Here is a 14,685-nt window from a genome sequence, read left to right as displayed (position 1 = left end):
AATAACACAGTGTGTGACAATTTAGTGTCAATTTAAACTGCCTTATCATTTTTTTAGCACGTTTCTTTTCAGGGTACACCGCTGGCTTCATCACTTTTTTTTTTTAATAAATCTATACTAAAAACTGTGATCACTACAGTATTTGACAATTTTGGCACTTTCTCTTTTCTTTTCTTTTCAGTTGAAGATCCAAATCCAGCAGCAAAGCCAGGAAATTCCTGTTGGGGTAGATGGCTCTCTTCTGGATCAGTTTGTGTAAAGCCCGTTTGAGCGTGAGTTGCCGGTAGATCATCAGGTAAGCCAGAACCAAGGTTGAAGACCGACTCAGTCCCATGATACAGTGCACCAAAACCTTCCCTGAAGAACAGACAAGATAAGGGCAGGAGAAGGTTGTGAGAGTAGGATTAGTACGAGGTCTTAATAATATCAAACATGACTGGCAGTCTCACGCTGTGGCCTTTCTGTTTTTTCTGCTGAGGGCTAAAAATAGTGGCTACAATTCATTGTCTTTGTTCATTTAAGGGTAAACCCTCATGCCTCTTTAATCCCAAGTCGTCCTCTGCTTTAATATCTTCCTGGAAAGGAGCCATGCTCACATTATAAACTTAAATTCTTCAAGGTAAGACCTCATTATGAGAAAATACACACATACTATCACACGCTGTGGTATCAGGTGACATTGAAAGGACGATTTGATGGGGTAATTTAGCTGAAATGTTTGCTATATCAGGGATTTATGGCGTAATAAAAAAAAGTAAAAAGCAGGAGTTTTAAATGAAGAGTCGAGTAAGTGAGACGTGTTAGTGCAGTATTTCATCTAATGTTAGACATAAGCCTTGACGTCTCACCGTTAGTCGACTTCAGAGCTCTGTGGATGAAGTCGGCCGCCGGCTGGAAGTAAACATCCAGATCAAAGTGTGTGGAGTCATCTGCTGGAATGCCACAATACACAAAGTCGTTGCCATAAAAGCTTTGGTTCCCTTTGCTGCCTCGCTTGGAGTGAGCAGCGTTTAATACATGAGTTATGCCTAATTTCAGCAAGCCAACCTTGTTTTGGGCTGCTGCCCTGGCAGGACACAGAGAGACAGACACAGGGTCAAGTTTGGCTGATTTCACGATTTCACTTCACTCATGTCCTTAGAAAACTACGGTACTGACCTTCTGAATCCAGAATATCTAATCGTATCTGCTTCAAACTTGTTAAAAAAAAGCATACTTACACATTCCCAATGTATATGTTTGGCCACACTTCATCCATTTCACTAAGGTGAAGTTTACAAGTATCCAAAAGCTTTTGCAGATCCTTCACAGTCAGATATTCTTTTCTCTTGCCTTTCTCTGGTGGCATTATGAGTCCTAAATAAATCCAGTAATGGTCCAAATGTTTGTGGTATCAAAGCTTCTCGTGCTTTAGAAGATCCGTACGAGCAGGTGCTTAAACGCTGTCACTGAACAGTTACTGTATTTAGTGTTTAACCTAGCGTGTAGTCTTACATGTGCAGAGGACTGAACAACAAACAGCAGGAGCTGCATCGAGCTTTTCTCACACCACAGGATCCTAATCTAATAACACTCACTTACTGTATGAATCACACATAATCAGATGTAATTATAGATGTTTACAACTATTGGTTATTAAACAACATGAAATCAAATGGACTTTTATTTATGAAACAAAACAAATGAAAAAAAAGACTTTCCCGCAGTTGCTCACCACACTGATAGGACACTTATAGATATAGATAACAAGATAGATACATATAGTATAGATAGATATATAGATAGATACATACAGTATAGATAGATATATAGATAGATACATACAGTATAGATAGATATATAGATATAGATAACAAGATAGATACATACAGTATAGATAGATATATAGATATAGATAACAAGATAGATACATACAGTATAGATAGATATATAGATATAGATAACAAGATAGATACATACAGTATAGATAGATACATACAGTATAGATAGATATAGATAACAAGATAGATACATACAGTATAGATGGATATATAGATAGATACATACAGTATAGATAGATATATAGATATAGATAACAAGATAGATACATACAGTATAGATAGATATATAGATATAGATAACAAGATAGATACATACAGTATAGATAGATATATAGATATAGATAACAAGATAGATACATACAGTATAGATAGATACATACAGTATAGATAGATATAGATAACAAGATAGATACATACAGTATAGATAGATATATAGATAGATACATACAGTATAGATAGATATATAGATAGATACATACAGTATAGATAGATATATAGATATAGATAACAAGATAGTTACATACAGTATAGATAGATATATAGATATAGATAACAAGATAGATACATACAGTATAGATAGATATATAGATATAGATACATACAGTATAGATAGATATATAGATAGATACATACAGTATAGATAGATATATAGATATAGATAACAAGATAGTTACATACAGTATAGATAGATATATAGATATAGATAACAAGATAGATACATACAGTATAGATAGATATATAGATAGATACATACAGTATAGATAGATATATAGATAGATACATACAGTATAGATAGATAGATAGATAACAAGATAGATACATACGGTATAGATAGATAGATAGATAGATAGATAAATAGATACATACAGTATAGATAGATAGATAATATATAGATAAATAGATAGATACCAGTGTAGATAGATAGATAGATAAATAGATACATACAGTATAGATATATAGATAAATAGATAGATACCAGTGTAGATAGATAGATAGATAGATAGATAGATAGATAGATAGATAGATAGATAGATAGATAGATAGATACCTATATATAGATAGAAGTTATGCTGTTTTAATAAACCTTCAAAAATATTTATCTTACCCACATGCTTCACATTGAAAATAACATTATTAATATAGTATTATTATTATATAGATGTGATTTGTTATAATAATACAGTTCAATAAATAATAAACCAACTGTTTGTTGGAGTTTAAACTCTTTGCTCTGAAATGATGAATTAATCTTGTATGTTTATTTCTCACAGTGTGAGTTAAAGCTTTGTGAACAGATAAAGGCCATTCTTCACTGTATTACTAGCTGACAGAAATAATTAAAATTGTTAAGGCTTCTCCTCAACGTAACGCCAGAGTTCCACAGCTAATTACGTTTCATACTCAGTTTTCTAAATGGATTCAGCCTGAAGGTGGGTTGGTTTCACTGAGCCTCTATTAAGATTAGGATCAATACCTCGTAGGCTCCCATCAAACACAGTTCCCAAGGGAAACACGTCCAATCCAATACCTCTACTGACACAATCTGATCATAATTAAATGAGTTTATTTTCATCTGTCAGATAGAGTGAGGAAATATTGAATTTACAATGCTCCGTGTAGTTTAACATCCAAGGCTCTGAGCTGTTTAAGGAAACCTCGGTTAGGGAAAATCCACCTGTGTTCTTTGACCTTCTGGATGGCCTCCAGCAGGGTGAGATGATGGTGGATCATCAGGTAGGCCAGGACCAGGGACGCCGACCTGCTCACTCCAACTGCACAGTGGACTAAAACCCGAGCTATAGAGGAGACAAACACCCCAACAAACATAAAGTCTGTCACTAACACCTTCTAACTAAAGCAGTGTTTCTCAACTGGAGGTACATGTCAGGATTGGGGTCAATTACATTTTTTCAGTTGTGATTACGTTTTCAATTACCCATGTTCAATTACAATTCAATTTTGATTACAGTGACCAGCATTGTTTTCAAATTACAATTAAATTACATTTTTTTATGCTCAGTCAATTACAATTGTATTCTCAGTTACTAAAGTTCTATTACTATTAATCCCAATTTCTGAGCCTGAAATAAATAACTTAATAAAAGTGAATCTTCCTCTTGTGTTAGCTTTCTGTTAGCATCTCTAATGCTAACAGGTCCTAAATCAGCTGTAAAATACACTAAAAACAAATATCTATCATCTAATTTATTTCCTATCGATTGTTTACCTTGTTCGGCTTCCTAATCAATGAAAATATTAGTATTAATATTTTTGGTGAAAGCGTCTGATCCTTTTTTTGTGTCAGTATACCCCTAGATTTCTATATTTTTTTAAAAGGTCAAATGTGGGAGAGCTTGATATGAAACATATTTTAATAAATTCAAAGTCAATTATCTAAACTCAATTACAATTTGAATTTACCTCCGTCTGTGTTGTTGAGGGCCTCGTGAATGTACTCAGCAGAGGAAAAGAAGTAGCGAGAGAGGTCGAAAGATGGTGAATCATCAGCAGGGACTCCATAATACTCCACAGTGGATCCATAGAAGCCATGACTGCCCTGACAGTACATCCTCCCATGTGCTGCATTCACAACGTGAGTGATTCCCAGCTTCCAAAGACTGTAGTGATCATTAGCCACTGACCTGGAGCAAAACACACACTTTATACATAAAGAAAAAAAACATGAAACCTAGAAGGTTTTTCATCTACGTCACGTTCTGAGCAGTAACATGGATGTACGGCCATGTTGGAGGCACTCAGAGGTAAACACTGCGATGGATAAATGTCTGAAACCACAGAAAAGCTCCTCAAAATATGTTCTAGATGTAAAGACCTGTATTCTCAAGGTGAACACGTATTTGGCAGTTTAAAAAAAATTGGCAAAAATAATAACTTGTATCTGGATTTGTTGACATGTTTGTTCTTTTTACTAATTAATATTGAAAGTAACAATGCAGGAAAAAACAGAATACTGACCTTGACCTTAAACATGACCTTTGAGCGAAGGTCATGGTCACACATTGAAAAGAAATGTTGTTCAATGGTACCAGTTTGAGCACTGTATCTCAATTTGTGGCCATGTTATAGGCCGAAAAAATAATTATTTTTTTTAACCGATGTTTTTACTGGTAGGTCGTACAGCTTAGGTTCAATTAAATAAAATACTCCACTTAAGATGAGCGTTTCATGAATGTAAGCATCAAACTTGTACAGTAAATATTCGTAGAGATATGGAAAATTTTGGTTTTTTACACTTAACGCAACCTGTGATATGACATGTGTCATTCGTGCTGCATTAATAGCCTAGGAGGAGTTCCATGACAAAGGAGTTGCAGAAGAAAAATGATAAGAACTCCAACGAGAACAATGTGTTTGTCAATTTTTAATTGTCAAATACAAATACAGCTCTACATTTTAGCTCTACATTTTAACATCTGTGTTGCTACTGTAGCAGGTTATTAAATGTGATTATATTAAGTCAATAATGAATTATATTATTATCATCACACTATAAAATGAGTTCAGAGCTGCTGATATCAACAATTCACTAACCTGACAAGAAATGGGACGAACACATTCAGATGTTCTCCAGATGTTTGTCTCGTAGATCCTGATTTAGCTTCGCTAACAGTTAGCGCCTCCTTTCCTCTGATAACTGTTGACATTGTTCTCTATGAGTTGTTCTAACTTTTAGAAGTCTATAAAACTCCTAATGTTTTTCATGGTCTGACTGATTGGTACAGCCATAAACACGGCAATAATTCACCATTTCCTTTCATTTGACGTTCAGGATCTGCTTTGTTTACCTGCTGAGTACCTCCAATATGGCCACTTCAGGTTTGATGACGCGCCGTTAAAACCCTCTATAGGCTTTGAGTGGATAACGCTGTGGGTGAGTAACAAAGACTTACAAATCTCCAATGTACAGGTTCGGCCACACTTCATCAACGTGATTACCAAAACGTTTACCACCGTACAAAAGCCTCACCAGCTCTCTCACAGGAGGAGTGTGAAGAGAAGCAACACTATTTCCCAGCTGATCACTCATTGCACACGTAAAGCTGTAATAAACACGTCATCTTCTAACTCGGATGCGCCTTTACTACAACCATGTTGATAATGACAAGAACAAGTGCACTCGCTCTATAAATAACTAACTGTGACCTATTTAGTCAATGTTGGACCTCGTCTGAACCTATCAAGTCTCATTGCTGTTGTTTTCATCTTAATAATGTAGCAAAAATGTAGTTTTGCTTTTAAAACACACTTCTACAACAGTTAAGCTCTAACTATAGACCAGGGGTTACGCATAAGCCTTTGTAAGCAGTGCTCATTTTGTAGATTTAATGTTTTCGTTATAGTTCTCATAAAAAATTTTTAAAGTGACAATAACGAGATATACTACATTAAAAACATATTTATATTTTCATTGACTAATAAATACTAAACTATAATTTTGCCACATGGGACTAAATCCAATCAGAACTCTTATGATCTTATGCATTAATCATATAAAATCTGTCAAAGAATAAAACCATTAGATATCACGTTGATAAATGGTAATTATATATATATATATATATATATATATATATATATATATATTTATTTTATTTTTTTAAATGCATAAACTATTATGCTGTGTAATTAGTCTGGCGGCCCGGGGGCCGCCAGACTCTGTCGAATTTTGTGTGGCCCCCAAAAACAAAGCTGTAATAATCTATCTATCTATCTATCTATCTATCTATCTATCTATCTATCTATCTATCTATCTTGTATCTATCAGCGTAGAATCGACAGGAGTATCTAAAGTGGGTCTAATATCCTAAAAAAAAAACACTCGGTATTGACCAGCAGGTGTCCTCAGTGAGCAACGTTTGTAACTAAGTTGAGTAATAATAATAATAAAATAATAATAATAATAAAATAACACACACACACACACACACACACATGACAAAAAAATACACAAAATATGAACATTAACACAAAAAATACAACAAAAACACACACAAAAATTAAAACATAAAGTTTCAATACTAACAGAAAAATAGACAAAAATAATTCAACAACACATCAATGTTGATAATGTGTCCCTCGGATCAGACAATCACATTTTTGTGGCCCCAGCTCTGATAGAAGATGCCCATGAGGCTGTAAATGAAGTTTCACTTTTTCACCACTGTGTGTCGCTGTTGGCTCGAAGGACCAAAAAGTGAAACACCTTCACATGCGCCGCTTTTCCAAGCATTACCGCTGCGTTATGATGCTAGCAGCTACACTGCGAAGCTCGGGAGGAAAGATGTCTCACAGACCTGTGGTTTCACCGCGGCATAAACAACGTGTCTGCCTAGTGCAATGCATCACACTTAGTTAGCTGGACCGACTGTATCGCTGTCGTCTGTCATAACGTTTAAGCCACGGTGAGTGAAGCTAGAAACACACATGGCTGCGGCTGACGAATGCTAACAGGCTAACAAGAGCTACGGCTCAATTAGCCCTCAAGGTTGTAAGAGGACGGGAAGATGCTCTGAATAAGTTCAAATGTATCTGTTTTATTTTAATTCATAAAATGGCTAACTTGTTATTAAGTCATCTACCTTGGGATGACGTATTTTATTCAGAAAGCTTAATCTGAGCCCACTCATTTTGTTAGCCTGGGATGTGGGTCAGTGTTGCATGTGCAGGTTTTATTAATGAAGTCTTTAACACTGTGTGGATGTTATTACATAATAATGTATATCATTGTAATACATAATGTGATATATAGTCGTCACTATTAAGGTTTGAGACGTTTTCAAGAATTTATTGGCCAATTTTGCTACTTCATTCAACCTTTTATTTGGCTTAAAAAGCTTTACTTTTAGAAATAATAACCTTCATGTATGTAACGTAGTGCTGCACTATTGATCACGGTTTTGCTTGCCACGATTAAATTAATTTGATCGTTGGTAATATTTGCATTTAAAATTTGGCCTCTGTACTTTGTAATAAATAATGTATTTATTCTGTTAGTTTTTGAAACCTTTTAAATTCTTAAGTTAATTTGTAATTAAAAAAATCTTTTTTTTAGCATAATTCTTATTTAACGCTTAACTTTTGCACTGTAAATTGTACACATTGTTTGTTTTAACATATTTTTCCCAACATGATTTATAATTGTGATTAAAATATTGATCAAAATATTATTGTGATTAATATTTGGACCATAATCGTGCAGCCCTAAATATGTTGTATGGATCTTGTGCATTATGAACTCATTGCTTAGAAAGCCAGCTTTTAAATATGCTGTTGTGTATATTTTATAACTTTGTAGGCCGCTAAAGATGATTGTGTCCTAAAAGGAAAACTGAAAAATAGAAGGGATGGAAAGAAGGATTATATCTTGTTTTGGTTTTATTGGGCAAGAAGTAATTTATTTAGATTTTTTATTTTTTATTTTAATATATGTAATTCCAGTGTATAATAAGCAACCAGGTTCAGGTCGGTGATAAAATGTCGAAACATGTCAGGCAACTGTCAGTCGTCCTCAGAGGCATCTAGTGATTGCTTATGATGTATTTCTATGACTTCTTACATAAGGAAAGCATCAAAGCATCGACTGATCGCTTTCATGTTATGAGTTATTTTGTTAGAATTAGCTTTAAAACCTTCTTTCTTAAATCCATCGTATCTTAAGTCAAATAATCTTGGTGAGTTTTATTACACGGACTTATTTGATTTAATGCAGGAACAAACTATTGAACTGGAAATGTATCGGCTCCTCCACACAGACTTTTGTTGACTCCCAGGGTGTGGCCTGTATAGTGTAAACTTTGCTTTGCAAATACTTGTTGCTAATGTTTATCTCACATTGCTGCCACATTGCATACTCCCTACCGGTGCTGCACTAGTAATATAAACAACTGGGTGGTCTATGAAAACCTTATACTTACCATGTGTAAAGTTTAACTTAAACCTGCACTGCAGACTGCTCATACATCTTAGTGCTAATACTAATATCAATTTGTTATTTATAAACTTGAAAACCTGAGAACATTTAACTTATGGTTATTAATACTTACATAAAAGGAAAATGCAAATAATAGAAATATGAATATTTGGCACCAGTGTATCGATAACGTACCGCAAGATGAAATATCGCAATATATTGCATCGATATTTTGGTGCATCCCTAGCGTGCGCACACGCTTCTGTGTCCACCATCACCCTGAAACGGAACAGAAGTCTCCAGTATAAAAGCTAAAGTAAGTGGGAGTGCATGGATGAATAAACAAAACACACACACACACACATATATACAAAGACACACAAACAGCAGACGCTGTCCCCACTTTTAGACCCAGTAGACTGGGGAGGAAGTCTGGTGCTCAGCCGCTTTGCTTCAACCAGAGACATTTTCGCCGTTATCGCATAGATTTTCACCTTTGTGCACAAAAGTGAGTGAAATACTATAGAGCTGTGTCACGTAAAGCAAACAACTCTTCAGTGTAAATGAGATGATAAAACAACGGGAGCATCTACTGAAGTTTCATCACGACAATGACGTCATTGATCGGATCGGCAAATTAAGACATTACAGCTGATCACATTATGTGCATAAAATGCAAAATATCAACCGATTCAATATAGCCGATCAGATCGGTGTAAACCCTAGTAAATATCTGCTTTTTCTAGTTAAAACATGTTTGTTTGTCCCTCTCTAGCTGTGTGAGTGAGGAGGAAATGGCAGCATTGAGCGTCCGACGTTGGACGCCTAAACACGTGGCTAAGTGGCTGAGGGAAGAGGGTTTCTGCGACTACGTGGAACTTTTATGTAACAGACATCGACTGGATGGCACCAGCCTCCTCGCCCTCACAGAGTACGACCTCCGCTCGCCACCGCTGGAGCTCAAGGTTCTGGGCGACATCAAGAGGCTGATGGTGTCCATCCGCAAGCTGCAGAAGAACAATGTAGCTGTGTTGGAGGAGCTGGGCCTGCCCTTTGATGCCCACTCTCCCAGTGGCTCAGGAGGCAGTTTGGACTGGCTTTGTAACGGAGAGTCCAGCAGAGACTGTGACAGCACGGACACAGCACCAGTAGGAGAGGATTACCACCAGTACACCAACGGGAAGTACAAGCAGCAGATGAGGAGACTGGATCCTGAGTGCTGGAAGACCGTGCTCAGCTCCATCTACGTGGTGTTTGTGTTCGGATTCACGTCCTTTGTCATGGTCATCGTGCACGAGAGGGTGCCAGACATGCGCACGTACCCTCCTCTGCCTGATATTTTCCTCGACAGGTATGTGTGTTCAAGTAAAACAAAGAAAAAACAATAACATCACCATTAATCAGCAGCAAAATAATACAAAATAAAACACTTTTTCCCACAACTGTCAATGTATCAACGAATTTATTGCAAGTTCTGTTATTATCTAGGGCTGAGCAATATATCGAGATTCAAGATCTATCGAGTTCTTTATTTTGGCAATATAGAAAATAACAATATTGCCTTTATCTTTTTTTATAGCTTATTTTGTATTAAAATAATAGTTTTAGGAGTCACGACTTCTCAGAACAGCATGAAAAGCAAATGTTTGATACACGCACATTACAACTTATTTTTTGTGACTAATCTTAAAGCACGTGATGTTTTAGTCTGTGTGGCATTTTAAATCAGCAAATTTAACCCTGAATTGTCTTTCTGGTTTGACTTTATTTGATATTGAGATTTATATTGTATATCGCCATTTTGAGAAAAAATATTGAGATATGATTATTGGTCCATATCGCCCAGCTCTATTATAATCCTCTATTTAGTTTTAAAGAGTTTTTTTTTTGCTTTAAATGACCTACTTCAGTGTGAGACCCAGTGTTTGTGAGCAGATTTAAGCTTTTCATGGATCGCCTTGGTTTAAGAAGTGATGATTTCAAAGCCAGCGGCAGTGTGTGTTGGCAGAGATAAAAGGCCTCACCTCGTGGTTATATTACTGTTTACAGCTCAGGTTAACACTCATGGGTGTGTGTTAAAGGGAAACATGGACTAGTTTGTTGTTTTTTGGTAATCATGTGAAGCCTGTGATGTTTAAAGACAAAAAAAAGAGCCATATTATATGCACACAGCTGAATGTGCCTTAGAATTAAAATTTATTTAAAATGAAGGGGAAACCCTGACCCAGTCTTCTTTTGCAGCTTGTATTAAATAATTAACTGCACAGTTTTATAGGAACACATCAACTAAGGGTTTAAGAAAATATCTATTTGGTGAAGTACCGTGATATTTCCCCGCACGATCATCGCATCGGTCCAAAAAATGTCTGAATCAGCTTTTTTCATTATCATGTTTTTTAACAAATAAAACCCATTTAATTGCGCTAACATCTGCGTAGCACGTAAACGCCTGGTCACTAGGTGTCAGTGAACCTCATCAGACCTTGTTAAACTACCTCACTCCTCAATTCATTTTAGCTTTAAATGTATTTTCATAAAACATACTAGCACTTTTATAGATGTATGTGGTCACTTTGAATTTAAGAACTTAACAGAAGCAAAAATTCAAATGTAATTTGACAGTTTGATGAACATACCACTTGTTTTTGATATTGGTAATTGAATTACAGTGAGATACCATTTATTGGTACTTGTTCTCACAAGTTGAAAATGTATTTCATAGCATTTTGTACTTGAAAAGGTAAAATTTGTAATCATTGATATTGCATCATATTGTCAAATTGTGAGTCTTATCATAAGATTCATGGCAATGCAACCATTACATTTTAATGATTATATCACCCTTGTTAGTTCAAAAATCATCGTTTTTTTCAATCCAGTGTAAAGACTAATAATGGTTTATATTAATGCTGTTTTTCTCATTTCATTGATTTTCCATTTCTTTTCTACCTCCAACAGTATGCCTAGAATACCGTGGGCCTTCGCCATGGCTGAAGCGTGTGGAGTGATCCTCTGTAACATCTGGATGCTGGTTCTGCTGCTGCATAAACACAGGTGGTTAAAACCCAAGCAGACGTTCTGGCTACGTTCACACTGCTAGCCTTAATGCTCAATTTCCATTTTCTGCTCAGATCTAATTTTTTGTTTGTTTGTTCACATTAACCATTTAAAATATGACCTGTATCAGACTCCATTGTGAACGGTTTACGGCTCCAATCTGACCAACTTGCTCATTGTCGCTTTTGTCCTAAAGTTTTTGTGCAGCGTAGCCGGAGAATAAATGATCAGGTTTTTGTGGTGCCGATCAGCTTTTAAACACAGACGTACCATAACAGTGTTTCAGGTTATTCATGTCTTGTGATGTGCAGGTCGATTCTGCTGCGACGCATGTGCAGCCTTATGGGAACGGTGTTTATGCTCCGCTGCATCACCATGTTCGTCACGTCGCTCTCTGTGCCAGGGCAGCATCTGCAGTGCTCAGGAAAGGTAACGCATGAGAAACTTCTCCTCAGATACTAGATCTTTTTCAACATAATCCTTTTCCTCCTCCTTAGATATACGGGGACATGTGGGCCAAAATACAGCGAGCTGTGGCCATTTGGAGCGGGTTTGGGATGTCCCTAACAGGAGTGCACACGTGTGGAGACTACATGTTCAGCGGCCACACCGTTGTCCTCACTATGCTCAACTTTTTTGTCACAGAGTGTGAGTTGCTATTTTGGAAACTGATTTGTGTGAGATTAATTGAGCAGTTTTTCTCCTAATCATTCATAAAGTGAATCAAATAAGACAAATTACACATTATTAGTTAAAAAAAAAGATTAAAAATAAAATAATTAAAAAAATATATTTCTTAAGATTAAAAAAATAAATAAAAATTTCCTTCAAAATGACTCCAATTAATACATTTTTTGTGACGGTTCTCAGATGTTCAGCTAATAGTGCACCTTATCATGGCCCCTCATTGAGACTAAAATGCATTATAATTTACTAATATTCATAAAGAAGATTATTTTAACTGCATAACCAAGACTATTTCAAGAGAAGATCAAATACTCCCATCATATGTCTACTCGTACAATACTCGACTCATCCCAATACCAACTATTTACACTTAAGGAACAAATTATGGACCTGAAAGACAAGTCAACTTCAGGAATATTTTAAAAAATGTTTTAAAATCATATTTTTGCCAATCCTAATGTATATATCATGTTTTTTTTTTTAATTTATTTGTGTTATATAATGTTTCTCTATATTGTCTTTATTTTTAATGAACCAAAAAAAACTAATAATTAGGGTGTTGGAAAAGATTGATTCTGTGATATATCGCGATAATGCGTAGCGCGATTCTCGGATCGATTCAAAATGCATCCATATTGATTTTTTTCCCCAGCTGGTCAAGCTTGTGTTTTTTTCAATTAAATCTAAAAAGAAAGTAGTAACCTTCTGCATTTATTTGTTCTAGGCATAAACCTCAGTTAAGTTGCACTAAAGTCAAAGTTGGTTTAAAAGCCACAGGTAGATTGTTTTTTTTTTATTATTTGCACATGGCATGTTAAAGCCAATGTTTTGAGTGTAAAAAATGCCAATGAAATATATTTCATACTTAATGTTCTCATGAAGGTCTACAAATTTACAGATTAGTTATTTCTTAAGTCATATATATATATATAAAAAAAAATCGCAATAATCGCCTTATACTTTAATATCAGGTTATATTTAACGTATCATGACCTATGTATCAGGATAAGAATCATATCACCATTTTAACATGAATCTTCAAAGTGGTGTAAAGATGAGTTTAAAGATAAAATGTTTGTAATTTGTAAAATCATTCCAATGTTGTGTATTATCTAGTACCTGTGCTTCCATCTAGTGTCACTTACTGGTATTGCAACTACAAGCACATGCATTTACTTTGAAAACTGGTTGATTGAATATTGAAACTCCATGTATTAATTTAAATGTGCAGTTTGTCTTCTTTCCTATAGACACTCCACGGAGCTGGAACTTTATTCACACCCTGTCCTGGGTCCTGAACCTTTTCGGCATTTTTTTCATCCTTGCAGCACACGAACACTATTCCATCGACGTGTTCATAGCCTTCTACATCACTACCAGACTCTTTTTGTACTACCACACCCTGGCAAACACCCGAGCCTACCAACAGAGTCGCCGGGCACGCATCTGGTTCCCCATGTTCTCCTTTTTTGAGTGCAACGTCAATAATCCAGTGCCCAACGAGTACTGCTGGCCCTTCTCTAGACCTGCTGTGATGAGGAGGCTCATCGGGTGAAAAACATCCATGTCCTCCTGTTTTGTCAAGTTGCCAACGGAGGCGTTTTGGAACGTCATTAACAAAGACACGTTGTAAACGTATCAACAGAAGTCTGACAGATACACAAACTCTTCAATGGTTTAGATTTAGGTTCTAACCTTCTAGTCAAGCCAGAAAGAAGTTTTGAATAATCTTAAATCCTTGTAAATGATCTGGTCCAAATATATGAAGTCAACAAAGTGGAGAATTTGGTGTTTTTTCTTTTTTTCCTGAAAGGACATCACTTTGTGTAGTACAGTTTTACATAGCATTTATCAATTTATAACCATGAAAACTGTTTGTTTTGATGGTGACAAAACTTAGAAAGTGAAGTCCTATAACCAGTATTCAACTCATATATAGGTATTTACTTTAGGCTGTACACCAGTAACTGTTACGTACATTAAAAACTTACATTTCTATTGCATTCTTAAATATTGAAGAAAAAAAAAAAATGTGACATCAGCCAAAAGTGTTTCCAGCTGTCTTAAACATAATGCCATTTGTCAGTCACTTTAAGTGTTGTACCATGGTCGTGTTCTCGGTGTAGAAATGTCTGCATGTCTAAAAAAAAACTAAAAAAAAGTGTTTGTTAGACTTTTTTTATTTGTATA

General features: G+C 35.6%; 3 protein-coding genes across 9 annotated transcripts; 1 reads left to right on the top strand and 2 right to left on the bottom strand.

The window, feature by feature from the left end:
• Nucleotides 1-36: 36 nt before the first annotated feature.
• LOC114481247 (dual specificity protein phosphatase 13-like) lies at nt 37-1,519 on the bottom strand. Of its 3 annotated transcripts, XM_028475916.1 has the most exons (4): nt 1,221-1,519; nt 1,048-1,061; nt 849-932; nt 37-357 (listed from the first exon to the last, which is right to left on the bottom strand). In XM_028475916.1, the coding sequence occupies exons 1-4, from the start codon at nt 1,346-1,348 to the stop codon at nt 134-136; spliced, it is 450 nt and encodes a 149-aa protein (XP_028331717.1). In that variant the 5' UTR covers nt 1,349-1,519; the 3' UTR covers nt 37-133. The 3 variants fall into 3 exon arrangements, with proteins under 3 accessions (XP_028331717.1, XP_028331715.1, XP_028331716.1); XM_028475914.1 differs by having other exon boundaries at nt 849-1,066; nt 1,221-1,515; XM_028475915.1 differs by having other exon boundaries at nt 849-1,061; nt 1,221-1,355.
• A 1,313-nt stretch (nt 1,520-2,832) lies between these two features.
• si:ch211-223p8.8 (dual specificity protein phosphatase 13A family protein) lies at nt 2,833-5,943 on the bottom strand. 3 transcript variants are annotated; one of them, XM_028475903.1, is made up of 4 exons: nt 5,627-5,894; nt 5,373-5,475; nt 4,242-4,462; nt 2,833-3,616 (listed from the first exon to the last, which is right to left on the bottom strand). In XM_028475903.1, the coding sequence occupies exons 1-4, from the start codon at nt 5,763-5,765 to the stop codon at nt 3,423-3,425; spliced, it is 657 nt and encodes a 218-aa protein (XP_028331704.1). In that variant the 5' UTR covers nt 5,766-5,894; the 3' UTR covers nt 2,833-3,422. The 3 variants fall into 3 exon arrangements, with proteins under 3 accessions (XP_028331704.1, XP_028331706.1, XP_028331705.1); XM_028475905.1 differs by lacking the exon at nt 5,627-5,894 and having other exon boundaries at nt 2,835-3,616; nt 5,373-5,620; XM_028475904.1 differs by lacking the exon at nt 5,373-5,475 and having other exon boundaries at nt 2,836-3,616; nt 5,732-5,943.
• A 1,119-nt stretch (nt 5,944-7,062) lies between these two features.
• On the top strand, nt 7,063-14,646 carry LOC114481243 (sphingomyelin synthase-related protein 1-like). Of its 3 annotated transcripts, none has more exons than XM_028475900.1 (6): nt 7,063-7,243; nt 9,527-10,102; nt 11,710-11,805; nt 12,120-12,237; nt 12,306-12,456; nt 13,746-14,646. In XM_028475900.1, exons 2-6 carry the CDS (start codon nt 9,546-9,548, stop codon nt 14,048-14,050), a joined length of 1,227 nt encoding a protein of 408 aa, XP_028331701.1. In that variant the 5' UTR covers nt 7,063-7,243; nt 9,527-9,545; the 3' UTR covers nt 14,051-14,646. The 3 variants fall into 3 exon arrangements, with proteins under 3 accessions (XP_028331701.1, XP_028331703.1, XP_028331702.1); XM_028475902.1 differs by having other exon boundaries at nt 13,727-14,646; XM_028475901.1 differs by lacking the exon at nt 7,063-7,243 and adding an exon at nt 8,795-9,067.
• Nucleotides 14,647-14,685: the final 39 nt, after the last annotated feature.

This window comes from Gouania willdenowi, chromosome 19, assembly GCF_900634775.1.
Source record: "Gouania willdenowi chromosome 19, fGouWil2.1, whole genome shotgun sequence".
NCBI classification, from domain to species: domain Eukaryota; kingdom Metazoa; phylum Chordata; class Actinopteri; order Blenniiformes; family Gobiesocidae; genus Gouania; species Gouania willdenowi.
This window is presented reverse-complemented; position numbering and strand designations above follow the sequence as displayed.